Below are 21,678 nucleotides of genomic sequence, written 5' to 3' on the forward strand. Positions count from 1 at the left end.
ATCCAATTTAAAATAAAGGACAAAAATGTTGTTACTACTCTATATAACTCTCACTTATTTATTTTCATTCTCTCGCAATCGTAAATATATATTATAGATCTTATTGACAAATTAATTGCGACTTTTAAAGCATTATAACTTTTTAGTCTTTTTGGAGAACTGGATAGAAATTTAAATATCATTTTAATATATTGAGGTTGTATTTTTATGAGCTACACCACTTCAATGCATCATTTCATTATTCTTAACTTCTAAAGTGATTGATTTTTTCTTTTCTAAGCAAAGATTCCACTTTGCAAGTAATCATCTCTCGGTGACCAAGTTATTCACTTATTCTCAATAGTTAACGGTGACTACGATAACCATTTATCATAGTAGCATATTATTAGCCTGTAATATTTTTCCCTAAAATACTCTTCCCTTTCATCATTCACATAATAAATCTCGTGCTTCTTGTAAAATCCTCTCTCTCTCTCTCTCTCATGACACCCTCCTCCAGATGCTGATTCCTAAAGCTTCTTTGGAAACCCTCAAAAAGAGTTATCCTTTTGTACCCTTTCGGTGATTAGTTTCACCTGCTTTCGCTCTCTTTCCTCTGCTTTCCCTTTACCCTTCCCTAAACACATCGTAAAGAAAAGGATCTAGCGCAATCCAGCCACAATGTTAAATTTAATCTCCCTCACCTTGCATAATTGTTCCTTCAGTTTCGGAAAACGCACCTAGCTCATATCATACACACCCTACACAAACAAAACACACGACCAAAAGCTAAAGCTGCAATTTCTGACTTCTCAACCCCATAATTCCCACACCTCTCTCTCTCTCTCTCTCTTTCACTCACTTTGACTCCAAACCCATCACCGTTTCAACCAACCCCCTCACCCCATTTCATAAATTTCGAAACTTTTTCGCGGCTACCCCAACATTTCGAGACAACATCATTTCACTCTCTCTGTTCCCCATAAACAGAGTTCCCCTGTTCCGAACTAAACCTCATGGCAGTAGAAGTGTGCTCCGAGATATCCAGCACGGGAATCAGCCCTCGAATCTCATTCTCACACGATCTGAAGAACACAGAGGATGCATCGGTTCGTGTTGAAGATCCTCACCGTGGATCAGACTTGTGCCTCTTGGACTCAAGCTCTGACTTCGTGTTCTGCATCACCAATGGCTTAGCTCAACAACTCTCTTCAGCCGATGAACTCTTCTCCAATGGAAAAATTATCCCGACGGAGATCAAGAGAGTTTCCAACGAACCTTCTCAATCTCAACTTGCAACCACGGAAAAGATTCAAAAGAAGAGGCTCAAGGAGTTCTTGTCTGCATCCTCTGATGAAGCAGAGAACGAAGAAGAGAAGCCATCTTCCAAGTATTTCTGGCAATTCAAGCGCAGTAGCAGTTTGAATTTCGATACTACTCGTGGGAATGGCTTGATTCGCTCACTGCAGTTCCTATCACGAAGCAACTCAACTGGTTCGGCGCCGAATCCGAAACAAACAGAGCTTCCGAGGGAAACTCACAAACAGAGGCTGCAGAAACAGTCCTCTGTTTCAAGTAGAAGGTCATCATCTTCCTCTTCGAGTTCAAGTACATATTATTTTTATAGTTCGTCTCAAAAGCCTTCTTTAAAGAAAAACGGTGGATCTTCTGGTAATGGTGTTAGGATTAGTCCTGTATTGAATCTACCGCAAGCATATATTCCCAAGGCCACTGCCAGATTTTTTGGATTTGGTTCTCTGTTCTGTAATGGAAAGAGTAAAAGAAATAAGAAATAGGGGAATTAATAGTCTTTTTTATCTTTTTGTTTATTTTTAACAAGTATAATTATTTTAAAAGTTATTGTCATATGTTTGGTTAGCTGCGTAAAAAAAAAATATTATCGTGTATAAAAATTAAACTCACCTATAATTTATCACTCGTGATCTTGATGGGGTTATGTAGCTGTGAGTGATCTTGGTTCATGTAGTATCATGTGAGCCTAACAGTAAATTAATGGAAAAATGATTAAATACTGCATTTTAGAAAATTAGTATTGGGGGTGCAAATTGTAATTTTGGAGGGTGAAAACTACAATAGAGAGTGGAAATGGACAAAAATAATTCATGCATATCACTATGTTTAGGTGCAAGGAGACAAATAAACAAGGAATCCTTCTTTCGTGACCTCTCTCCCATGCTCTTTCCCCCTTCTATCCTTTTTAAATTTTCTGCTGATAACTACATGTGACTGGCTTTTGTTCACTTCAACACTGATTGAAGACTTGTTTTAAGTGTTCTATTTTTCTTTTTGTACGCTCAAAAATATTCTAAACCAACTGTTCAATGGGCCCCCTAATTTTGTTCTTTTTGTTTTATTGTGCCAGCAGGACAAAGCAGTTCAGTAAAAACAAAAATAGGTAAGAAAAATAAATCATTGATTAAAATGCCCTTGTATCTCTTAGCTTGCCAATCTACACACTGTTAGTTCTTTTCTTTTCTCTATTTATTAGCCCTTGTTTACATAGCTAATCGTTCGTTCATTAGTCATAGCCAGTTAACCACCCTAAAATGACCCATTCTTTGAATTCGCGGTCTTAACTCTTAACCAATTAATGTGACTTCACAGAGTATTAATGTAAATTTCTATGTGTTTTGTTTTCAACATGGCCCATTCTTTGAATACACAAGCCATCAATGAATGACTTTATGGAAGATTAGACTATTCAAATGGCTTATGTTATTTTTATTCCCTAAGGAATGGGGTCCATGACATAACTTCCCTGGAGGTCCCTTTATACAGAATTGTAAACCTCCATAACCTTCAAACAAAAACAGGATAGAAGCCACGAGCAAAAGAGATAAATAGAATCAAATAATATCGTTTATGCAGAATGCACCAATTTATTTTTTGTAAGTGCAACCAGGACCTACATCATTCTTCGATGGTAAATAGTGTTAAATTGAAGCCTGATTTATGTAAGGAAACATCAAAACAAAGGAAAGGAAGGGAAAAAAATGTTGGCCATGCAAAGTTATCTTGCAATATCAACCGGGTTGATCTTGTTTTTTTTATTTTTTATTCTTTCAAGAGATTTGAATCTTGATTTATCACTTGTGAGATATTAGTTTCTTCTGCCAAATGTAATTGTCACCTAATATACTCAAATAAAATTTTAATAAAAGATTCTTGTGAGAACAAAAAAAATGTCATGTGGTACAATGAGCAACAGAGGATTATCCACTTCCGTCAAAGGAGGTTTTCGAGTATTAATGATCGTCATTGAGCCGTAGGTTATAGGTTATTACTTATTAGGTTCAAAAATACTTCTTAAAACTCATATAGTGTGTTTGAAACCATGTCTGACCCCAAAAACATGGATGAAATACGTGATAATCTGAAACAACACAACAGAATAATTTTTCTTTTAAGGTGAAAATTGGATGTGAATTTTGTGGAACCCGATGCCCAATTGCACATAGTTTGCTCAACACAATCTGACTCCATGTAGAGAGAGGCCCCATATTGAGCCAAATTGTTCTTCCTTTTTCAAATTTCAAGCCTGAAGTCTCTCCCAACTAATTAATGTTATTTAAGTTGATGTTTTTCCATTGAGTCATTGGCCATGGGGATTATTACTTCATCCTTCTTAGATTGGCCCTTCTTATATTTGAAAGTTGAAATTGCTGTATAAAAATTCTTTTATTTCCTGATTGATGAAATTATATATATTTTTTTAAGGATGAGAAATTATATTTAATCTCTTTTTTAATTAAGCCTGATTTAGTCTGTTAGACTATTGGACCCGATAGCCCATTTTGCCAGCCGTTACATTTCTCATGTAAATTTTTTATCTTTATTCTTTAATAGTATGTATATATATATATAAGAGACACATGAGTGAGAGAAGTTTTATTAGGAAAGATGAGATTTAAGGGTTACTATTTAATTTTCTCATAACAAAACAGTTATCTCACTTGATATGCTCCTATATGTATATATGGTAAGACAACAAAGAAGGCTGTAATGAGCTAAAAATGCACGACTAAACAACACATAATTAAACCGAGCCATTTCTATATATGCATGCATTACAATACCGGCTTCGCGTTTTAAACCAAAAGAGAGCAGCAACCACAAAAACAACCAAGCTAGCCATTGAACTGAAATAACATATATCATAAAAAAAACCATTTTGTTCATCTTCTGATTGATTAATTTTGATAATTAATTTGTGTGAGGTTCCTCGGTCGTGGGCCGCCATGGGTAGAGGTGACATTGAGGCGGGGCTTCCCCATGCAGAAGGTGGCGACGCCCTCTATCCATATATGATAGAGTCACCTCAGCTCCGTTGGGGATTCATACGCAAAGTTTATGTCATTATTTCTCTTCAGCTGCTTTTCACAGCTGCATTTTCTTCCCTCTTCATCTTCTTCACACCCGCAAGGAATTTTGCTCGCTACAATCAATATCGCATCTGGGTATTCATTGGAGCTGCCATTTTGTCTTTCATACGTAAGCCCTCTCTCATCCATTAATTAACGCTTCTTTCATTTTTTTTCTCCCCCCTAACTATATATATATATATATATATATATATATATATATATATATATATATATATATATATATATATATATATATATATTAGTTTTGATCATATATATACGTGGTGTTGGAAATAACAATTAATTGTTTTGGACGTGCAGTTTTGTTTGTGTTGAGCAAATATTACAAGAAACACCCGGTGAATCTCCTTCTTCTTGGTCTCTATACCCTTTGCATGTCTGTTACAGTTGGATTTGCTTGTTCTTTTGTGGATGGTACGCATATTATTAATTTTTGTTAAGAGAAAAAATTAAATATGTAAATTTTTTTTCTTTTCTTCTAGCTTAAGTCTTAACTATCCAATTTATTTTATATCTTCATAAATAACTTGGGTTCTTTTTTTTCTCTGAAACGTAATTGTATTTATAATAATCACATGTTTTGATAAACTTTTCTATAATACTTCTAAAAGAATAATTATATAAAAAAAAATTCTTCATAAGTTACGCATATGTTTATTTATAGAAATTCTCTTGTGTTAGCTTCTCCAAAATATGATTTTTAGCTTATATATAATCTAATTTTAACTTATAAAAAATACTGTTTTATTATATTTTTTTCTTATGAAGAAATTTATCGAAATAGACTCTTAATACATTTGGTCATAGCTTTGGCGGTCGGACGAAATAAATGAATATTATTATCTGAAAGATAATTATTTATTTCCACAATGTTACTTCGTCATAACCTTTATTTTCTATATTCTTATGATTCACAACTTTTAATAAGAAATAGATTTCAAAAATTAAAATTTTCAAATGTAAAAACATACAAATTAATTACGATATTAGAATAACATTATTATTTAGAATTCAATTAATTTTTTCGAGATAGAATTTAATTAAAATACATTAATCGTATAATTTTTTCTATTATCATCCAATTCTAGAATGTTATGCGTATGATACAATTGTTAAATTTTATAATAATTACTTTAAAAATTATATATAAAATAATTTATAATTAATTAACAATTTAATATTTTTGTAATTATGAAAATTAAACTCTACTATTTACATTTTCATTTTTAAAAGTTCAAATTATATCTATCACATATATAATGCCCATGCATGAAAAGGAAATGATGTAAGAAAAGGGAAAAGAACATTCTCCAATAACTCGATCCATAGGCAAAGAAGAGAAAACACAAAATTCATTTATCTTTCTCCTTGTTGCTACACCATGCAACTATTTTGAAGAATGGTACAATGAAATTATGACAATTATGTATTTATGAACATCATCTTATTAGATTATGTTATTAGACATGCTAGAGTTTGGATTGACTATAAAATGTGAGTTTGATTGTGTGTACGGACAACAGCAACGATCGTCCTAGAGGCTGCATTTCTGACTGGTGTGGTGACTGCTAGCTTGACGTTCTACACATTTTGGGCCGTTAAAAGAGGCAGCGATTTCAGTTTCCTAGGCCCATTCCTCTTTGCTTCCCTTATGGTCATGTTATTGTTCGCACTCATTCAAGTAAACAACATTCCATCACTAACTTTCATTAATATAATATAATAGTAGTATGTTAGTTTCCCTTTTCATTTAATTAATCTAATTAATAATTAATGTGAGTGTTTAATTATGATGCATGGGACAGGTGTTTTACCCTCTAGGACCAATCGGGCGTATGGTGATTGCTTGCATTGGTGCAATAGTAATGTGTGGTTTCATCGTATATGACACTGATGACCTAATCAAAAGATACACCTATGATGATTACATTTGGGCTGCTATTGCCATCTATGGCGATATCATCAACCTCTTCATCTATCTGCTTACAATTTTGAATGACCTTTTTTAAGTTTTAAGGTTTTAGCTAGGTTGTGTCTTAACTAGGAATACCATCTTCACAATCTTTATATGATATGGGGCCGCACAAAGGCCTAATCGTAAAATTATTATTACTGCTGTGTCTTTATTAATTATACAGCATGCATTAACAATTATCTTGTCAGTTATAAAACGTTTAACTTTTGTCATTTAACAAGTATCGATTAGCCAAGTTGATTGCAGAAACTACTATTCTATACAAATATTTATATTTGCTGAAAACACTTTTTAAAAAACTAATTATAAGTTTTATAAATAAATTAAAAAAGCTAATTATAAGTTTTGTTTGTTCTTAGATTTTACTAGAATTGGTTTTGTTAGAATTAATTTGCAGAAAGTTATTTATATTTGAGTATGGTATTATAAAACTAAGTTGAGATGAGTTGTTTTGTTTGTTTTATTACTCAAGTTGCATTATTAAAATTGCAGATAAAACCAGTCTTTATGCGTGCAAATGTTTGAATTTAATTATTGAAATCACTTCTATTCTGTGACTCCGTTTTACTTTTATTTTAAATTTTAGTAGAATAAATTTTTGTTGAAATAGTTTTAATGGGATATGATATTTTATAAGTAATTAAGTAGGGTACTAATAAAAAAGGAGTGTTATGTTGAGGATTCAATAGTTAGAATTGATGTTTGTAGGAGTGGAGTAAAGTTACACATCATTATTTACGGGTGACTGTTATGACAATTTATAGATAATATTCTGTCATAATTACTTTGACCATAATTTTTTTTTAGATATACTCAATCATAATTACTTTTTAAATTTTTCGCATATTAATGTAATAATGTGTGTCCGCACGGGTGTTAAGATTATACTGTATAAAATTTGTATTATTGTAATGTAATTGTTTAATATATTTTCATAATTTTCAATTCTATTTAAATAAGAAGTTTGTAAGTTTAAGAATTAAGTTTCCCATTTACTATAGGTATAAAATGAAGAAAAAAAAAAATAGACAATTTCCTTATAGTTATAACACCGCCTTTTTCACAACAATTTGGAAGATAATCTTTCTTTTAAAAATAACCATATTCATTATTGGTGTTAACTGTCAAGTTACAAAAGTTTTGATCCTCTTTTTCTTATTCTCTTTATCCTCTTGATTTCATTTAGTACGTTGTTTTTTATTCTTTATTTCATTTAATATTTTATCTTCTTTATCTTTTTCTCGATAAGTATTTCCGTTTTGGTATTGGTAATTATGATTTAATTTCTCTTTTTTTTATTAAAGTGTTTTAACTTTTGAATTTATATATTTTACTTTCTTTAAGTTTTTTTTTATCTTTTTTTCTTTTTCGTCTCTTTATCGTTGAGTGCGTTTTTTTTACTAAATTATCTAATATCCAATATTTAATTTGTTCACTTTGTCTTATTTTTAATGTATGTCTGCAGTCAGTATTTTTTTTATTTTTTAAAAGTTTCAATTTATCACCCTTTTGTTCTTTATCAATATTCTGTTTCTGTAGGGTAAATCTTTATTTATGTTTTGATTCTCTTTGAGTTTTATTTAATTAGATTTAAAAAAAAATTAATTTCCTTTTATCTTCATTCTTATAGATACCACGCATAGCCATATCTTTCCTTGTTGTTGATTATATCTTTTAAGCTTTAAAGTTTCACTTTTTACCATATTTTGTTGTTCTATTTTGCTACAGTAAACTTTTATTTTTTTTAAGTGTATATTATATTGACACTCTTTGAATTTTTGTCAATTTTTTTTGTTAGTCTTCCATTTTTACTCTTATACTAACATCTTTTAATTGTTTAAAAAAATATTACATTAATGATTATTATATTAACATTCCTTAATTATTTAAAAAGTATTACACTGTATATATAATTCTATAAAAAAAACTGTTGTAAACATGAAAAAATCTATAATTTATATGTCAGTAAAATTCAAGGAATGTCAGTAAAATTTATATTGATCTCTCTCTACATATATTCATTTTTAATCATTGAGATTATCTAAGAGATTTAATTAAAAAAAGTTTCATAACAATAAAAGTGAGCCTTTTAATAAAATATTTCAAATACATTTTTTCATAATTATAAATTCACATTATTTTTTTATAATGACCATAATTATGGCATTTATCTTTCCGGTGAGATTTCAAGATATTTCCATAAACTTTAGTTCTTAGAAACAACTAAAGGACTAATGGTCAATCCAAAATTTAGTCACACTCATATTTTCTAAATTTAAGTCTTTCTTGCAATCAAATCTTTTGAAGCAACAATTAATAATTTATAAATCAATTGTTTATATTTTCATCATAATTTTAAATTTAGAAATAGGATAAAACTAAAAATAAATAAATTTTATAATAAATACTGTAACAAAAACTAAGGATTTTAAAGCAAAAACAATACTGCAAAGAGCAAATAGAAGTGAAAAACAACCTAATTAGGTCAGCACCCCCTCCACGGCCAATGCTAAGCAAGCCGCCATAATATATTTGAATCAATACTTATTTACAATTTCACCTTTTTTGTTTCATACAACTCCTTTTCTTGTTTTATAAGTTTTTTTTTAAAAAAAATAAAGTTATCCAATTAAATTCATGTCATAACCAGGTTTGGATTAAGCTAGTTTTGGACTGAGCTAGTGCGATCAGGCTCGGGTCAACAACTACTTTACTAATTTCGTTGAAAGAGAATGAAATTAAGAGAAGTATAGGAGACTAAAATAGTCACTAATTCATTGTCTTAAACTCTTTTTATTTCATTTACTTTATATAAGCTTTTACATTTTGTCTATATACATAAAATTGCATTTTGCCTTTTTTGAACTACATATATTTAAGATGCTATGAGACCATTGCAACTTTAATTTGCAACTTTAATTTGCCTGACATAATGTTGAAGTAGGGGACTTACAGAGTTACAATACATATTTCCAAATTATAGTTAATGTTTTTTGAGCTATGTATATTTTAAAAGTTAAATAACCATATATACACTAACTGTCTAAAAAATTTTATATTATTATTCAATTATAAATCATTATTTATATTATTTTTAAGATAATTATTATAAAAATTATCAATTTTACTATTTTATATAAAATTATTTTATACTATCGGTATATAATTATTTTAATTATTTTCTCATATTTAAAATGATAGATGACATTTGCAACATTTATGAATCCATATGCATAAAATTCAACATATATTAAACAACATATTATAAATCTTACAAATATCATTAAAAGTTTAAGTTTTTAAAGACTTATATTTGATTTCAACTAATCATGACATTAATTTTTATACAACATCGGTGGTTAATATCATAAGAGAATGATGATTCCTAGCGTGTTTGTTTTGGATACATGGTATTGCAAATGCACCTTATCACATCTTTATGCATTTTTAGGTTTCTTGAAATATATATATATATATATATATATATAATAAAGTGCAACTCTTATTAGTAAACATATATAGTTTGTTTAGAAAAGTTTAAACAAAACATACGGAGCAATGTAAAAAAAATAAAAATTATTCTCATATTTCGATGAAATGAATCAAATTACTCATTTTAAAAACTCTACATTTCATAGACTCAACGGATTCAGCCTTAACACAAAATATGTGGAAATAAACTCTTACAATATCAAGGATCACTTTTGGTTTTTACATGCACATAAAGATTGATCACTCTTGACCTATCCCTCTTTGAATCTTTGATCCTACTGCATAAGGGCAAGTCACACTGTAAGTTGCCGCAGTATTTGAAAAATCTATAAGTCGAGTTATCACTCATGTTGAACAGAAAAATGATCACTGGGCCACACCATGTAGGCTTTAGGGCCATGTACACTTCCATTTACTCATAAGTGAAAGTACTTGCTAACGCGTCTTTTTGTAGATAACACATTTATGGACAAGATTGTCATTTCCAACACATATGTAGGATCATGCAAGAGCGATTAGGGAGGGTTGACTTGCAAAAAATTTTCAACCCAGCTAAGAGAAGAGGCACCAGCTAAGATAAAATAATAAAGTACATCCCAAGTGATGTAAAACTTACATCCAATTATATTGAAATCAATTCTACTTGCCCTTAAAACAAATAGACCTTAATAGTTACAAAAGAAAATTGAGAACTTGAGCAGTGGAAGTGTTCTTCTTGAACCCTAAGAAATGATCTTGTTCTTTGCAGTGCTAAGCTCTAATTGTGAGACAGGAAGGTTATCATCATCGGTAGATATTAAGAGCTCATCGATGTTGGCAATAGCAAAGAGGTTCACCTGAAAGAACTTTAACGCTTAATTTAGTAAAATACCAAGTCAACAGGTGAAGCATCAACGAAATATGTATCTTGTAATGTTGAATCTATGGCTTATGTAGTTAATCATTTGGCGATAAATGCAATTATGAATGTGCGGGCGATTTCCGAAAAGTTTGAAGAGATATTCATCACGAGTTAAATATGCCGAGAGGCTCCCTTAGCACCATTTGGACGTTGGATCAGCCTGCATTCTGCAGGCTGCGGTTGGGCCAAACCCTAGTTCAGAACAGTTACCACCTTGACTGCAATGGATAAACAGTAGCTGCTGGCTAACTGCAGCAATCTTGTTAAATAACCGTTATAACACTGCCATAACATTTTAAGTTGTGTTTTTAGACCCTTCCACCATAGCATTTTTAGACGCTAAGGTGTGTTTATATGGCAGAATTTTGGCCTTCTGCCATCCGCCATTGATAAACCTTGTACTGCAGACAAGAATAGCACCAGATGAACTGCATTCATAGTTACAGTTCTGCACCAGAAAGCTCTTGCTACAGAGGAAGTTGCATACATACATGACAACAAAACTGTGATTCCATCCCATGATTTGTGCCAAACCAGCACCATTTCCCAAACATAAACAGGACAAAGGAGAAAGCAGTGGTAATAAGGAGAAACATTCTATCTCAAAATCAATTCCGATCTCACAAATGCACAGCCAAATTCAAACAGAGAGTACACAAAACTAACCACAAATAAGAGATTTCATTAAACTACCATCTCAGAATAAGTTCCATATCTAGAATTTAAGATTAAAGTTTAAAGTTCCCACAGTATAACTTCATCCTTGCAGCTACATACATAGTGGCTACAAAAGCAAAGTAGTAAACTAAAGCATGTGATTTGGAACAATCATCACTGTTGAGAGTATTATTCTATAAACAAAAGAATGAAACTATACTTATGAAATTTCAAAAGCGACATTGAAATCAACAAAGGCACACGACTGCTCCTGGGAAACCCCACCAAGTCCATCCATCCATCAAATCCTCGGATGTATCCTAAGCAGCCAACAACAGAATGCCTCTCCCCAATCTCAACGCTACCTCTGTCAAAAACCAAAGCCAACCGTTAATTCACACGCAATCCAAAACAAAACCCAAAACTTAATCCTTTTTTCAAACCTCAAATGAACAAAATTCACAAAAAAGCAGAGTGTAACATTCACATACCTTGCCAGTCTCAGCATCATCCGGAACCTTGTAGGAATCGGCACAAACCTCCGACAACCACTGGCCAGGGAAAAGGGTCTGCAGTGACAACAAAAAAAACAAATTCAAGAGTTTTGTTTTTGTCCGACACTGGCAAAACAACAACATAAACAAAATCGAAAGGCTTTAAGGAAATAATAATAAGATAATGAATCAGCTTACATCCAATTGCTTCTGCACATTTCTGGGCCTCTTCTTGGGCCGGCGGGGAGGCCGGTGGCCCACAATCCTCATAAAATCCTCCTCAATCTCCTTCTTCGCCAGCGTCAGAGAAAACTTCACCGGCCGCCGCTCTTCCTTCTCCGGCGACCCTCTCAATTTCGGCGACTTCATCCTCAACGGCGATAACGACGACCCCCCGCCACCACCCCTCCTCTCGTCAATCCTCACTCCCTTGTCTCCGGCCACCGGAGCCCGCCGCGTCCGCAGATTCCACGTCCTCACTCCAGTAACCGGCAGCGGCGGCGCGTCGTTCATCTCGACACCATTATTATATTCTGCAACCTCCTTGCCGAGAATCGCATCCTTCATCCTAACTCCAGTAACCGGCGGCGGCGGTGCGTCGTTCATCTCGACATCATTATTGTATTCTGCAACCTCCTTGCCGAGAATCGCGTCCTTCATCCTATCGGCCTCGGTCTTGAGATCAAGCATGAGCTTTTCCCTGACGGCGTCGATCCCCTCGTCGCCGACGAGGAACCGCGGCCGCGTGAGGCGCGTTCGGGTGTCGGCATTAGTGAGCGGCGGGGGCGGCGAGTCGAATTCGCGCGGCGCCGGAGATCGGCGATCTCCGGCGGCGTCGGCGGAGGAGGAGTCGGAGGGGTGTTTGGTGCAGCGGAGGTGGCGCTGACCCCCCCACTTCAAACAAGGCAACATGAAATTGTGAAGAGGCTTCGATCTCTCGGGTCCCATAGCCATGCTCTCTTCTTTCTCCGAACACGTAAACACCATTTAACCCCCAAAAAGAAAAAAAGAAAAAGAAAACAGCAACGACTGTATTATTATTATTCAGCAGAACTTGGCTCAGAAATTGATGGAAGGAGAAAGACCAAAGCTTTAGGTTGGGTTTCGTGACTTTCGCCTCGTTGCATACTCGCCGGGAAAAAACGCAAGCTCCTTTTTTTTATTATTATTATTTATAAATGAGGAACAAAGAAACAAGGAAGCGAGGCGAGGCGGTTTTAACGTTCGGGTTCGCCTTGGCCTTCAAGGCTCCACGCTAACTTGCGCCAATGGTGCGTACGTGCCTGCTTCCCTCTTTTTTTCCTTTTTTCCCCTTTTTCCCCGGGCTATATACCTCTTTATTTTGTTTTTTTAAATTTTTTCTAACTGCCACTCAGCCGTTGATTTTCGCGATTTTGAAATTATCTTGTTTGATCCACACCGTTCGTTTTTAAATGGTTTTATTTCGTTGTGTTATATTAAAGATTAAAAAAATTGATTGCCGTGTGGTGCTAGGTCAACCGGACCATTGATTTTGGGTTCTTCCTGGTCAAGGATTTTAAAGGATGAGGATTAATACCATTAGGAACGAACATAATCGTTGTTGGTTAATTAACAATTTACCAGAGCTCTGGGTTTAATTTAAATATACATCAAAGAGTGACAAGGGTCACCCTTTCAGTGTTCCACATCTTCAATCGATTCGAGTGAAATAGCTATAATGTAGTTTGGTTCGTCTGTGATGGGTGGATTTGGTTTATATTTTTTTTTTTTTTTAAGAATATGTCTTGAATGTATTCGGAGGCTTTTTATGTATTTGCATTTTGTATTGGTTTTTTTTTTTTCATCAAAGATATTCTTCAACCAATGGTACCAAATAAATTTCTTTCATATGTAAAATTTATCGAAGTCGATTTGAATTTCTGGCACTGTGCTTATAAAATAAATCTATCTACGAATTAAGTTTGACCTTGTTGGTATTTGTATTAAATTTGAAATAACAATGAATTATAGGTTGACATTTAACCAATTTTTTAATTGCTTGATTAAATCATAAATATAGAATATCTGTCGAGTGAACAAAAAAAAAAGTAACAAATTTATAATTTTGAAAAACGGTAAGGAACATTTGTAAATATTATTTTAAGTAGGGATTAAAATATATAGTTTTTTAAATGTGGATTAAAATGAAAAAACTTATAAGGTATAAGGACTAAATATTTAATTTAATCAATTTTATTTATACATGATCTATAGTTGAACTAGAGATAGAATGTAATCAAGCGATTTTGTGGGGAATCATTACAAAAAGAAATATTTATGCAATATGTTTTCTCCTTTCCATTAATTTATGTTCTTGTTTCGCTAGTTTTTGCTCATGACTTTATTTTTATTTACTAGTTGTTCGAAATCTTGTGGAGGCATGAGACCCTGAGAAATAATATCATGTGAGATTATTGTGTTAAAATCTCACCGTGGCAGAGACTCTGGATGTAGCCCAAGTAATTCGTGAGCAAATCAGTCTAAAAGATTTTTTGTGCAGTATCCTTTTCTTCTTCACTCTTTTTTATTTTATTTTATTTGAAGAATACTCCTTCGCTCTTTTTAGTTTTTAGTATATGTATTTGTTTCACTAGTTTTTGCTTTTGAATTGATTTCTTGATAAAAGTTGCTGGAAAAGTTTGTAGATCTTGAGAAAGAATATCATATTTGTATTTTTTATATAACAAATGTAAACATATAATTGATGAAAATATTTACATATTTTTTCAGCGAAAAAAACACCATAAAACAATTTCAAACCTTCCTACTTTTATTATATAAAATTTAGGCAGAGAAAAAATAACCATAAAATAATATATATTTTTTACTTCTCTAATAAGAATTCTATTTAGTTTTTATATACTATTAGTATAATTTTTTTACTTTATTAACTAATTAAAAATCACTTTGAATATAATAGGAGAGAAAAAAACATACCATAAAATAATTCTAAACCTTCTTACTTTTATTTATATAAAGGTTTAGGTAGAGAAAAAGTAACCATAAAATAATCTATTTTTTTACCTATGATAATAATTTGATTTAATTTTTATATACTATTAGTAAAAAAATTATATGGTCAACTAATTAAAAATCACTATAAATATAATTTCAAGGTAACTATTATAGAAATAAAAAATAATACACTATATGATGATATACATTATTTAAATGCATATTATAATTAAATTCATATAACGAAGAGAATGATATTTAATCATTTATTGCCATAGTAATTAATATGATCATTATTTTATTTTTTATTTTTTATTTTTATTATGAGTATTTTTGTAGTAATAAATTGTAACTGATTTTCTCTTCTTTTACTTTTATTGAACTTTAACTTTATACCCTACTTTCTATTGTTTGTCACGGTGTTTGATATAACATTATATTTGTTTTTGTTGTATAATATATATAGTTTTTATTACAACTCATTAAGTGCCGTAGTAGTTTAAGTTATGAAAGAAAGGAAGAGGTTATGGGTTAAACTCTCCTCGATCACATTTACATTGGGACTTAGTATTAGGTTATACTAGTTAAGTGTTACAATTTTATAAAATTGCGAGTTTTACAAAGTTAAGAAAATAAATTTGTGAAATTAAAAATTAGGAGACCAATCATGAATTTTAAATAATAAAGAGACTAAAAATACCACTTAGTCAAAAACTTAAAAAATACTCCAAACCAAACAATGTGAAACTAAAATTTCCTAAAATACCCTCAAAATATAACAATTCCTAACAACATGGTAAGACTTCCATCGCAAGTACGCAACAACGATAGTCATAATATTTAACAATGAATTTAATGATTGTTAGCTCGTATAATAATCAATTCTTGGAGTAATACAGCCTCTCACAAATTAGGCGTCCACATGTAAGTGAGATGAGTTCCTATTATTTACTTTGGCGAAATTCCAAAAATAGGAATAATAATAGGTATGATCTTTTATTTTTATTTTTTTTGTTAAAATTATAAGTATTTTTTTATAAAAAATAATTATGTTTGAGTTAAATAAAATCATTATAAACAATAAAATTATCTTTAAATATTTAATACAACTATATATTCAAAACTCAAATCTGAAACATCTCATTAAATTAGAATAATTACATATTAAATGATTCACATAGAATTTAATAAGATATCATAGTATTTGTATCTAAATTTACACTTTAAAAAATCTTGAAACCGATATTCACACCTGCATGGGTAGTAACTCTAATACCTATCTTACTCTCCATTAGGTATCTCAATGCCCATATTATCATACCCACACTTTAATTATGAAAAAATTGATATTAAAATATTGATTAAAAATACAATAGTAATCAAATAAAATTTCATTTAAAATCTTTTATGAAACATCACAAACGTTAAAATCTTATTCGAAAATCATTTTACAAAACATGACAATGATAATCATAAAAACATCAATAGGGACAATTAAAAAAAAAGCAAATAAGAAATATGTTTTTATTTATTTATGGTAAAAGAAAAAAAATATGATTTTTAATTAAGGAACATGATTTATCTTTAAGCAAATAAAATTCATCATCTATCTTGTATTGTTAATTATTGAATGTGATCTATCTCTTAACAAATCACAAACATGATATCTTTTATATTTGGTAGTTACTTAAACTATAAATGATCGATGAGCCACATTATTTTTACTATTATTATTTTAAAACCTAGATTGTATCAGTATTTCTCTTAAGAATACATATCAAATAAAATTGTTACAGTGAGATTAGAATTTATGAATTTAAATAAAGTGATCAAATACAAATAATTAATAGGTTCAAGTTAAGATTATATCATTCAAATAGTATTTGAGTTTAATTCTTGATTGAAATAATTTTTTATCAAATTTTATTTACTTTTTAACCAAATTTTAAATTAGTCAAAATTTATTTTCTCTAAGAAATCGGAGGGTTACTATTAAAAAAACCTATAACCTCATATTATCCGATCTTTTATCACTATGTTAACCCTACTAGTTAAATTACCCACTAAGTTAATGGATTTCTTTTAGATATCAAACAAAATACACAAGAGAAATTAAATAAACAAAATTGAGTCCTGTGAATTTATATCGAGCTGAAGTTGCGGAACCTTATTGGTCTTATCAATATTTCTTGTTTTTATTTTATTTTATTGAATGTAATGTGTTTTGCATTTTTTCTCTCTCTCTCTCAAAGTCGTGCGCAAGTAATTGGTCCGGTTAAAGTTGGAAAGTAAATGGTCCTGTTTAAGTTGGAACTTGGAAGTCCTCACTGTTAGCTTATAGGTAAGAGTTTATAAGTTTAATTATGTTTTTAATCTTTAAAATTTGAAATTTTGAGATGAATTTAATTTTGGTCTTTTAAATTTAAAAAAGATTGTTTTAGTAACTCAATTTTTTTTTAAAATATAATTTTAGTCTCTCCAATTAATTGTTTATTATGGACTAAAAATAGCTTTCAAAAAATTATTTTAATCTCTCAAATTTAGTGTTTATGGACTAAAAATATATTATTTTTAAATTTGAGGGACTAAATTAATCTTTTTTAAATTTAGAGGAACAAAATAAAATTCACTTTAAATTTAGGGGTTACAAACATAATTCATAACAAATACTAGAATTTTATAATGGGTAATTTTTCTGATCAAAGTAAAAAAAAAAGTATCTCATTAATTATATCTTTTTATGCACTATTTGAAGTAATATTTGAGATATCCTCTGGCGGCTAAAATTTATAACCAATACTTTGTTAATTAGATTTATTGAAATTATACGAACTAAAATAAATTTTCTTTCCGCTTAGGAAATTCCAAATTTCAAGAAGTAAAAGCATAAAGATTAAATAAGCTTTTAGTTGAGACAATTATATCTCTACACTCACTAATTTATGTTAGTCTTCTATATTTTTATCATATTTTCTCTTGTATTTTGAATGAAATAATATAAGGTGATCATTGTAACAAAAAAAAGGTTTTAGTCCCGGTTAAATTTTAGATTTTGTGTTTTAATTTCTCTATTTTTTTATTGCTCATTATTAGGGCTTGGGAGGCACTAAAGATGAACAATAAAAAAAGGTAAAAACTCAATCTCACAAGGATAACAAATAAGAGATTAAAATGGACAATTTTTTTTTAAAAGACAAAAACTCAAAATTAAAAATTTGATGGAGATTAAAAACTTATTTAATCCAAAAACATAATTAAACTCATATGCATAAGATAAGATTAAAACGGGTTAATGTTTTGAGCGAAAGGCGCCATTTATTCGAGTTTCAAGAGGTTAGGAGAGCGATTTCTTGAAGAAGCTGTCAAAGGATCTGCGGAATGCAATATAATAATAATAACAAATTAAAGGGGCAAAATGAAAGGGATTGTGTGAAGGGAAAGAAAACAACCCCTTGCCAAACCCCATGTGGTACGTGATAACCTCCTTCTCCTTACATTTTAAACATTTTTTTTAACGTACGGACTGAAATTCCTTTCACCTTTTCTCCCTTACGATTTTCCTGCTAAGTCCATCTAACAGTTAGGCCTTCCTTAAAAACTAAAAACACGTGCATGATGATTGATGATGCCATATGACACAAGTCATAACTCAATAACTCCAGATAACGAAGGATTCAGATCAAGAATATGTCTTGCAAACAAACAACACTCTTCTCAGCCTTACTCACCGATTCACGATTGTGTCGGTCACACGTAACCCATGGAGACCAATAGCCTCCGACTACGCTTTTTTTTTTTCTCCACCTCTCTCAATAATTTTTTTAACCATCTTAGTTAAGGTTTTTGACTCTATAGTCAAACTCCGAACAAACTTTAATTTTTTAATCCACTATAAGTCTAATACTCGATGACAAATTATTATTTATAATAAATTTATTAATTTTTATAATAATTATTTCATTCTTTTCAAAATAAGTGTTTTGTTTATAAAAAATTCTAAAATTAAATATCATATTAGCATTTCAATATAACATTAATTACTTTTTTTTACTAATATTTTTAAGAAGTATCACTTTAACATTTTAATGTAGTATTAATAATAAGATTAATGTTATAAAATTATTATTTTCTCTGTCCTAAAACTGGTCTTTTAAGGATTGTAGCACACCGTTTAATAAACAATTAAATGATACAAATTTAGATTAAAATACCTCAATTTTTTAAACTATTATTTTTGTCATGAATTATTCTACTAATCACCAATATATCCATCAACTTATTTTTATGACAAATGTTTATTTTCAATGCAAGTATTATTTTATCTTCTTAATTATGTCTACGGATGGATATTGTTGGAGAAAAATAGTTTGAAAAAAATTAAAAGGACTACTATTTTGAAAAGAAAAAAAAGAGAGAGCTAAAAAACCATTGTTTTGGAAATTGGAATAGAAAGAGTATTCTCTATCTATTTATTAACATGTATTGATTTGTGTAAAATAATTTAAAACAACACTTATTTTGAGATCAATAAAGTGTCTTAAAAGTTATATTAACAATGATTTATAATGAATTGATTGTATAAATTTTTTTATATTACCATTGCATAACTATTAAATTAAAAAATTAATATTTTTTATGATTAAATAACAATACTAATGTTGATTTCACTTATAGGTTTAAGCTAATGTTGATTTCACTTGTGGGTTTAAATTAGATTGATCTTAAATAGAAAAAGCATTCCATCAAATCACTCTTACTTTTTTCAATGTAAATTTGATTATTTAGTTTGAAATTTAAATATATTCCACCAATCAAATCTAAAACGGTCGGGATTATATTGTTTTTCTTAGTCTTATTTTTAAAAAAAAAAATCTATTAAATGTCACATTTATAAATCATTGTGTAGCTAATGGTTGTATAACTCTTCAAATATTAATTTTGTTTACATAACTTGATAATTGCCTTTATATATCTTTACTCAAATAGCTGTGTGATAATTTGATACATACATAAAATTTTATAAAATATTGGTTTTCAAATCAAATTCAAAATTTGATCCAATTTATAAAAATATATTTTATTTAATTTGGATTGATCTATCAATATCGCTAATACTATTAGTATAACTTATTTTCACACATATGTCTGATAAAAATTTAGTTTATCATCAAATGTTAAATCCTATTACAACATCTTATTATGTTATAGATTAGAATTACTCAACTTCAAGAGTAAGAATCTCATTGTTCTTGTTATCTATTGATTCGTTATTCTCATTTCTCAACAATATTTTATCTTTTCTTTCATTTGAATGTACATTTCGCAAAGTTCCATTGCAACTAATAAATTTTTCCTTTTCATCCATTTCAAACTAATCTTTACCTGTATGCTTAATACTTTTCCTTTTATTTCGATCTCTAAATTAAATTCAACCTTCTTTTAAATATATCAAATATTATCTATTTCAATATATCAATAATTAAAAATAATTATATATCACAATTTAAATTGTTCATTGTAAATAAAAACATAATTTACGTATTATGATTTTTAATGATAATAAAATGTATAGATTAAAACATTAATTCATTATAAATTTTAATAATATAAAATCAAGTATTTATCCTAAAATACTAATATATAATTATTAACACAAGTGTATCGTGAATTTTAATCACAAAATACGCCTTAGCCCAGCAGGTCATAGAAAAAATATGCAGAGGTGAAGTGAAAGTAACTCAAACGAAAAAGTTAGTAGTATTTTGGAGGGAAAGGGTGGTTAGCCACGAGCATGAGAGGTTCAACGGCTAGTTTTGCACATTCCTTCAATAGAAAACACAACCGAACACTCTTTCACCTCTTCAGTACCATGCCTCGCAATCTCCTCCCAAAAATGCCCAGAAAAAGATCACCCATTTTCCTCAAAGTCTCTCTTCTCATCCACAAATTGAGAAAACCCATTATCCCGAAGCTCTTCCCATTCCTCAAGAAATTAAGGAAGCGGGAGGAGTTGAAGCTGCTGAGGCATTATGACTATGGGGAGTACCAGTTCTCCGCTTCAAGCACTCCCCTCATTCATCGAAACCAGTTTAAGAATAGAGGGCACCGAGATTTGTGTTCTCTTCAAAGTAGAGGGAAGTGAAGAGGCTCTGCCAAGTGGGAACTTCGAAATTGAAGATGGGTTCATAGAAGCAGAGGATTTGTATGATTCAGTTGACGAGAAGGCAGAGAGGTTCATTGAGACTTTCTACCAGCAGATGAGAATGCAGAGTCAGAATCCTTATATCTCTTCTTCACATTCATCTCTGTGCGGCACCGCTTAATCGGTTTTGTTTTTGTATTTTTCAATTGTTCGCTGAAGACTTCGGGACGCAATGAATTTCGCCGTAAGCTTCAAGAAAAATTAAAGGAAAGACCTCTGCTTACTTTATTTTTTTTCCCATGACGGGAGTGATGGTTATTTACTTGGTTAATTTACAATAAATTCTTTGAATTATCGAAATATATTAATCATTAAAATAACTAACTTAATTATATCACTTCACTGAACAATAAATATCGGCATTAGACTTTTTTTATTATTAAAGATGAGCTATGTGGGACGAATTATTTATTTGTGTCTAATGGCATCTCAAACAAGGTGTTCATATGGTGAAAACTTATTAAACATTGATTCTTATTAAGAAATGGTCATTGGAGTATGTTTTTGGTAGAACAATCATGAAACAACAAGTGTTTACATAACAAATAAGGTCCAATAAAGTTGATAAATAATTAAATTTTTTAAGCATAAGTTTA

At 30.3% G+C, this 21,678-nt stretch overlaps 3 protein-coding genes across 6 annotated transcripts; 2 read left to right on the top strand and 1 right to left on the bottom strand.

Annotated features, from left to right (window-relative positions):
- The first annotated feature begins 995 nt into the window (after positions 1-995).
- LOC121174358 (uncharacterized) lies at positions 996-1,775 on the top strand. The gene has a single exon (XM_041013560.1). It carries the CDS (start codon positions 996-998, stop codon positions 1,773-1,775), a length of 780 nt encoding a protein of 259 aa, XP_040869494.1.
- LOC100781721 (protein LIFEGUARD 4) lies at positions 1,427-6,425 on the top strand. Of its 2 annotated transcripts, XM_026127290.2 has the most exons (6): positions 1,427-1,561; positions 2,366-2,395; positions 4,218-4,491; positions 4,686-4,799; positions 5,909-6,066; positions 6,191-6,425. In XM_026127290.2, the coding sequence occupies exons 3-6, from the start codon at positions 4,239-4,241 to the stop codon at positions 6,392-6,394; spliced, it is 729 nt and encodes a 242-aa protein (XP_025983075.2). In that variant the 5' UTR covers positions 1,427-1,561; positions 2,366-2,395; positions 4,218-4,238; the 3' UTR covers positions 6,395-6,425. The 2 variants fall into 2 exon arrangements, with proteins under 2 accessions (XP_025983075.2, XP_040869169.1); XM_041013235.1 differs by having other exon boundaries at positions 2,366-4,491.
- Positions 6,426-10,456: 4,031 nt separating this feature from the next.
- On the bottom strand, positions 10,457-13,164 carry LOC100782256 (uncharacterized). 3 transcript variants are annotated; one of them, XR_005890275.1, is made up of 4 exons: positions 12,103-13,164; positions 11,902-11,979; positions 11,631-11,777; positions 10,457-10,688 (listed from the first exon to the last, which is right to left on the bottom strand). XR_005890275.1 is itself a non-coding variant. In XM_006605841.4 (3 exons), exons 1-3 carry the CDS (start codon positions 12,889-12,891, stop codon positions 11,772-11,774), a joined length of 873 nt encoding a protein of 290 aa, XP_006605904.1. In that variant the 5' UTR covers positions 12,892-13,164; the 3' UTR covers positions 11,416-11,771. The 3 variants fall into 3 exon arrangements, 1 of the variants encoding a protein (XP_006605904.1); XR_005890276.1 differs by having other exon boundaries at positions 10,457-10,697; XM_006605841.4 differs by lacking the exon at positions 10,457-10,688 and having other exon boundaries at positions 11,416-11,777.
- Positions 13,165-21,678: the final 8,514 nt, after the last annotated feature.

Source organism: Glycine max, chromosome 20 (assembly GCF_000004515.6).
Source record: "Glycine max cultivar Williams 82 chromosome 20, Glycine_max_v4.0, whole genome shotgun sequence".
Lineage (NCBI taxonomy): Eukaryota > Viridiplantae > Streptophyta > Magnoliopsida > Fabales > Fabaceae > Glycine > Glycine max.

Bases quoted from the DNA above. Each gene is read 5' to 3' on its own strand.
- LOC100781721 (XM_041013235.1), top strand. From the start codon at position 4,239: ATGGGTAGAGGTGACATTGAGGCGGGGCTTCCCCATGCAGAAGGTGGC. The intron at 4,492-4,685 runs GTAAGCCCTCTC...TTGGACGTGCAG, and splicing joins TGCCATTTTGTCTTTCATAC to TTTTGTTTGTGTTGAGCAAA. The intron at 6,067-6,190 runs GTAAACAACATT...TGCATGGGACAG, and splicing joins TATTGTTCGCACTCATTCAA to GTGTTTTACCCTCTAGGACC.
- LOC100782256 (XM_006605841.4), bottom strand. From the start codon at position 12,891: ATGGTGTTTACGTGTTCGGAGAAAGAAGAGAGCATGGCTATGGGACCC. The intron at 11,980-12,102 runs GTAAGCTGATTC...TTGTCACTGCAG, and splicing joins ATGTGCAGAAGCAATTGGAT to ACCCTTTTCCCTGGCCAGTG.
- LOC121174358 (XM_041013560.1), top strand. From the start codon at position 996: ATGGCAGTAGAAGTGTGCTCCGAGATATCCAGCACGGGAATCAGCCCT.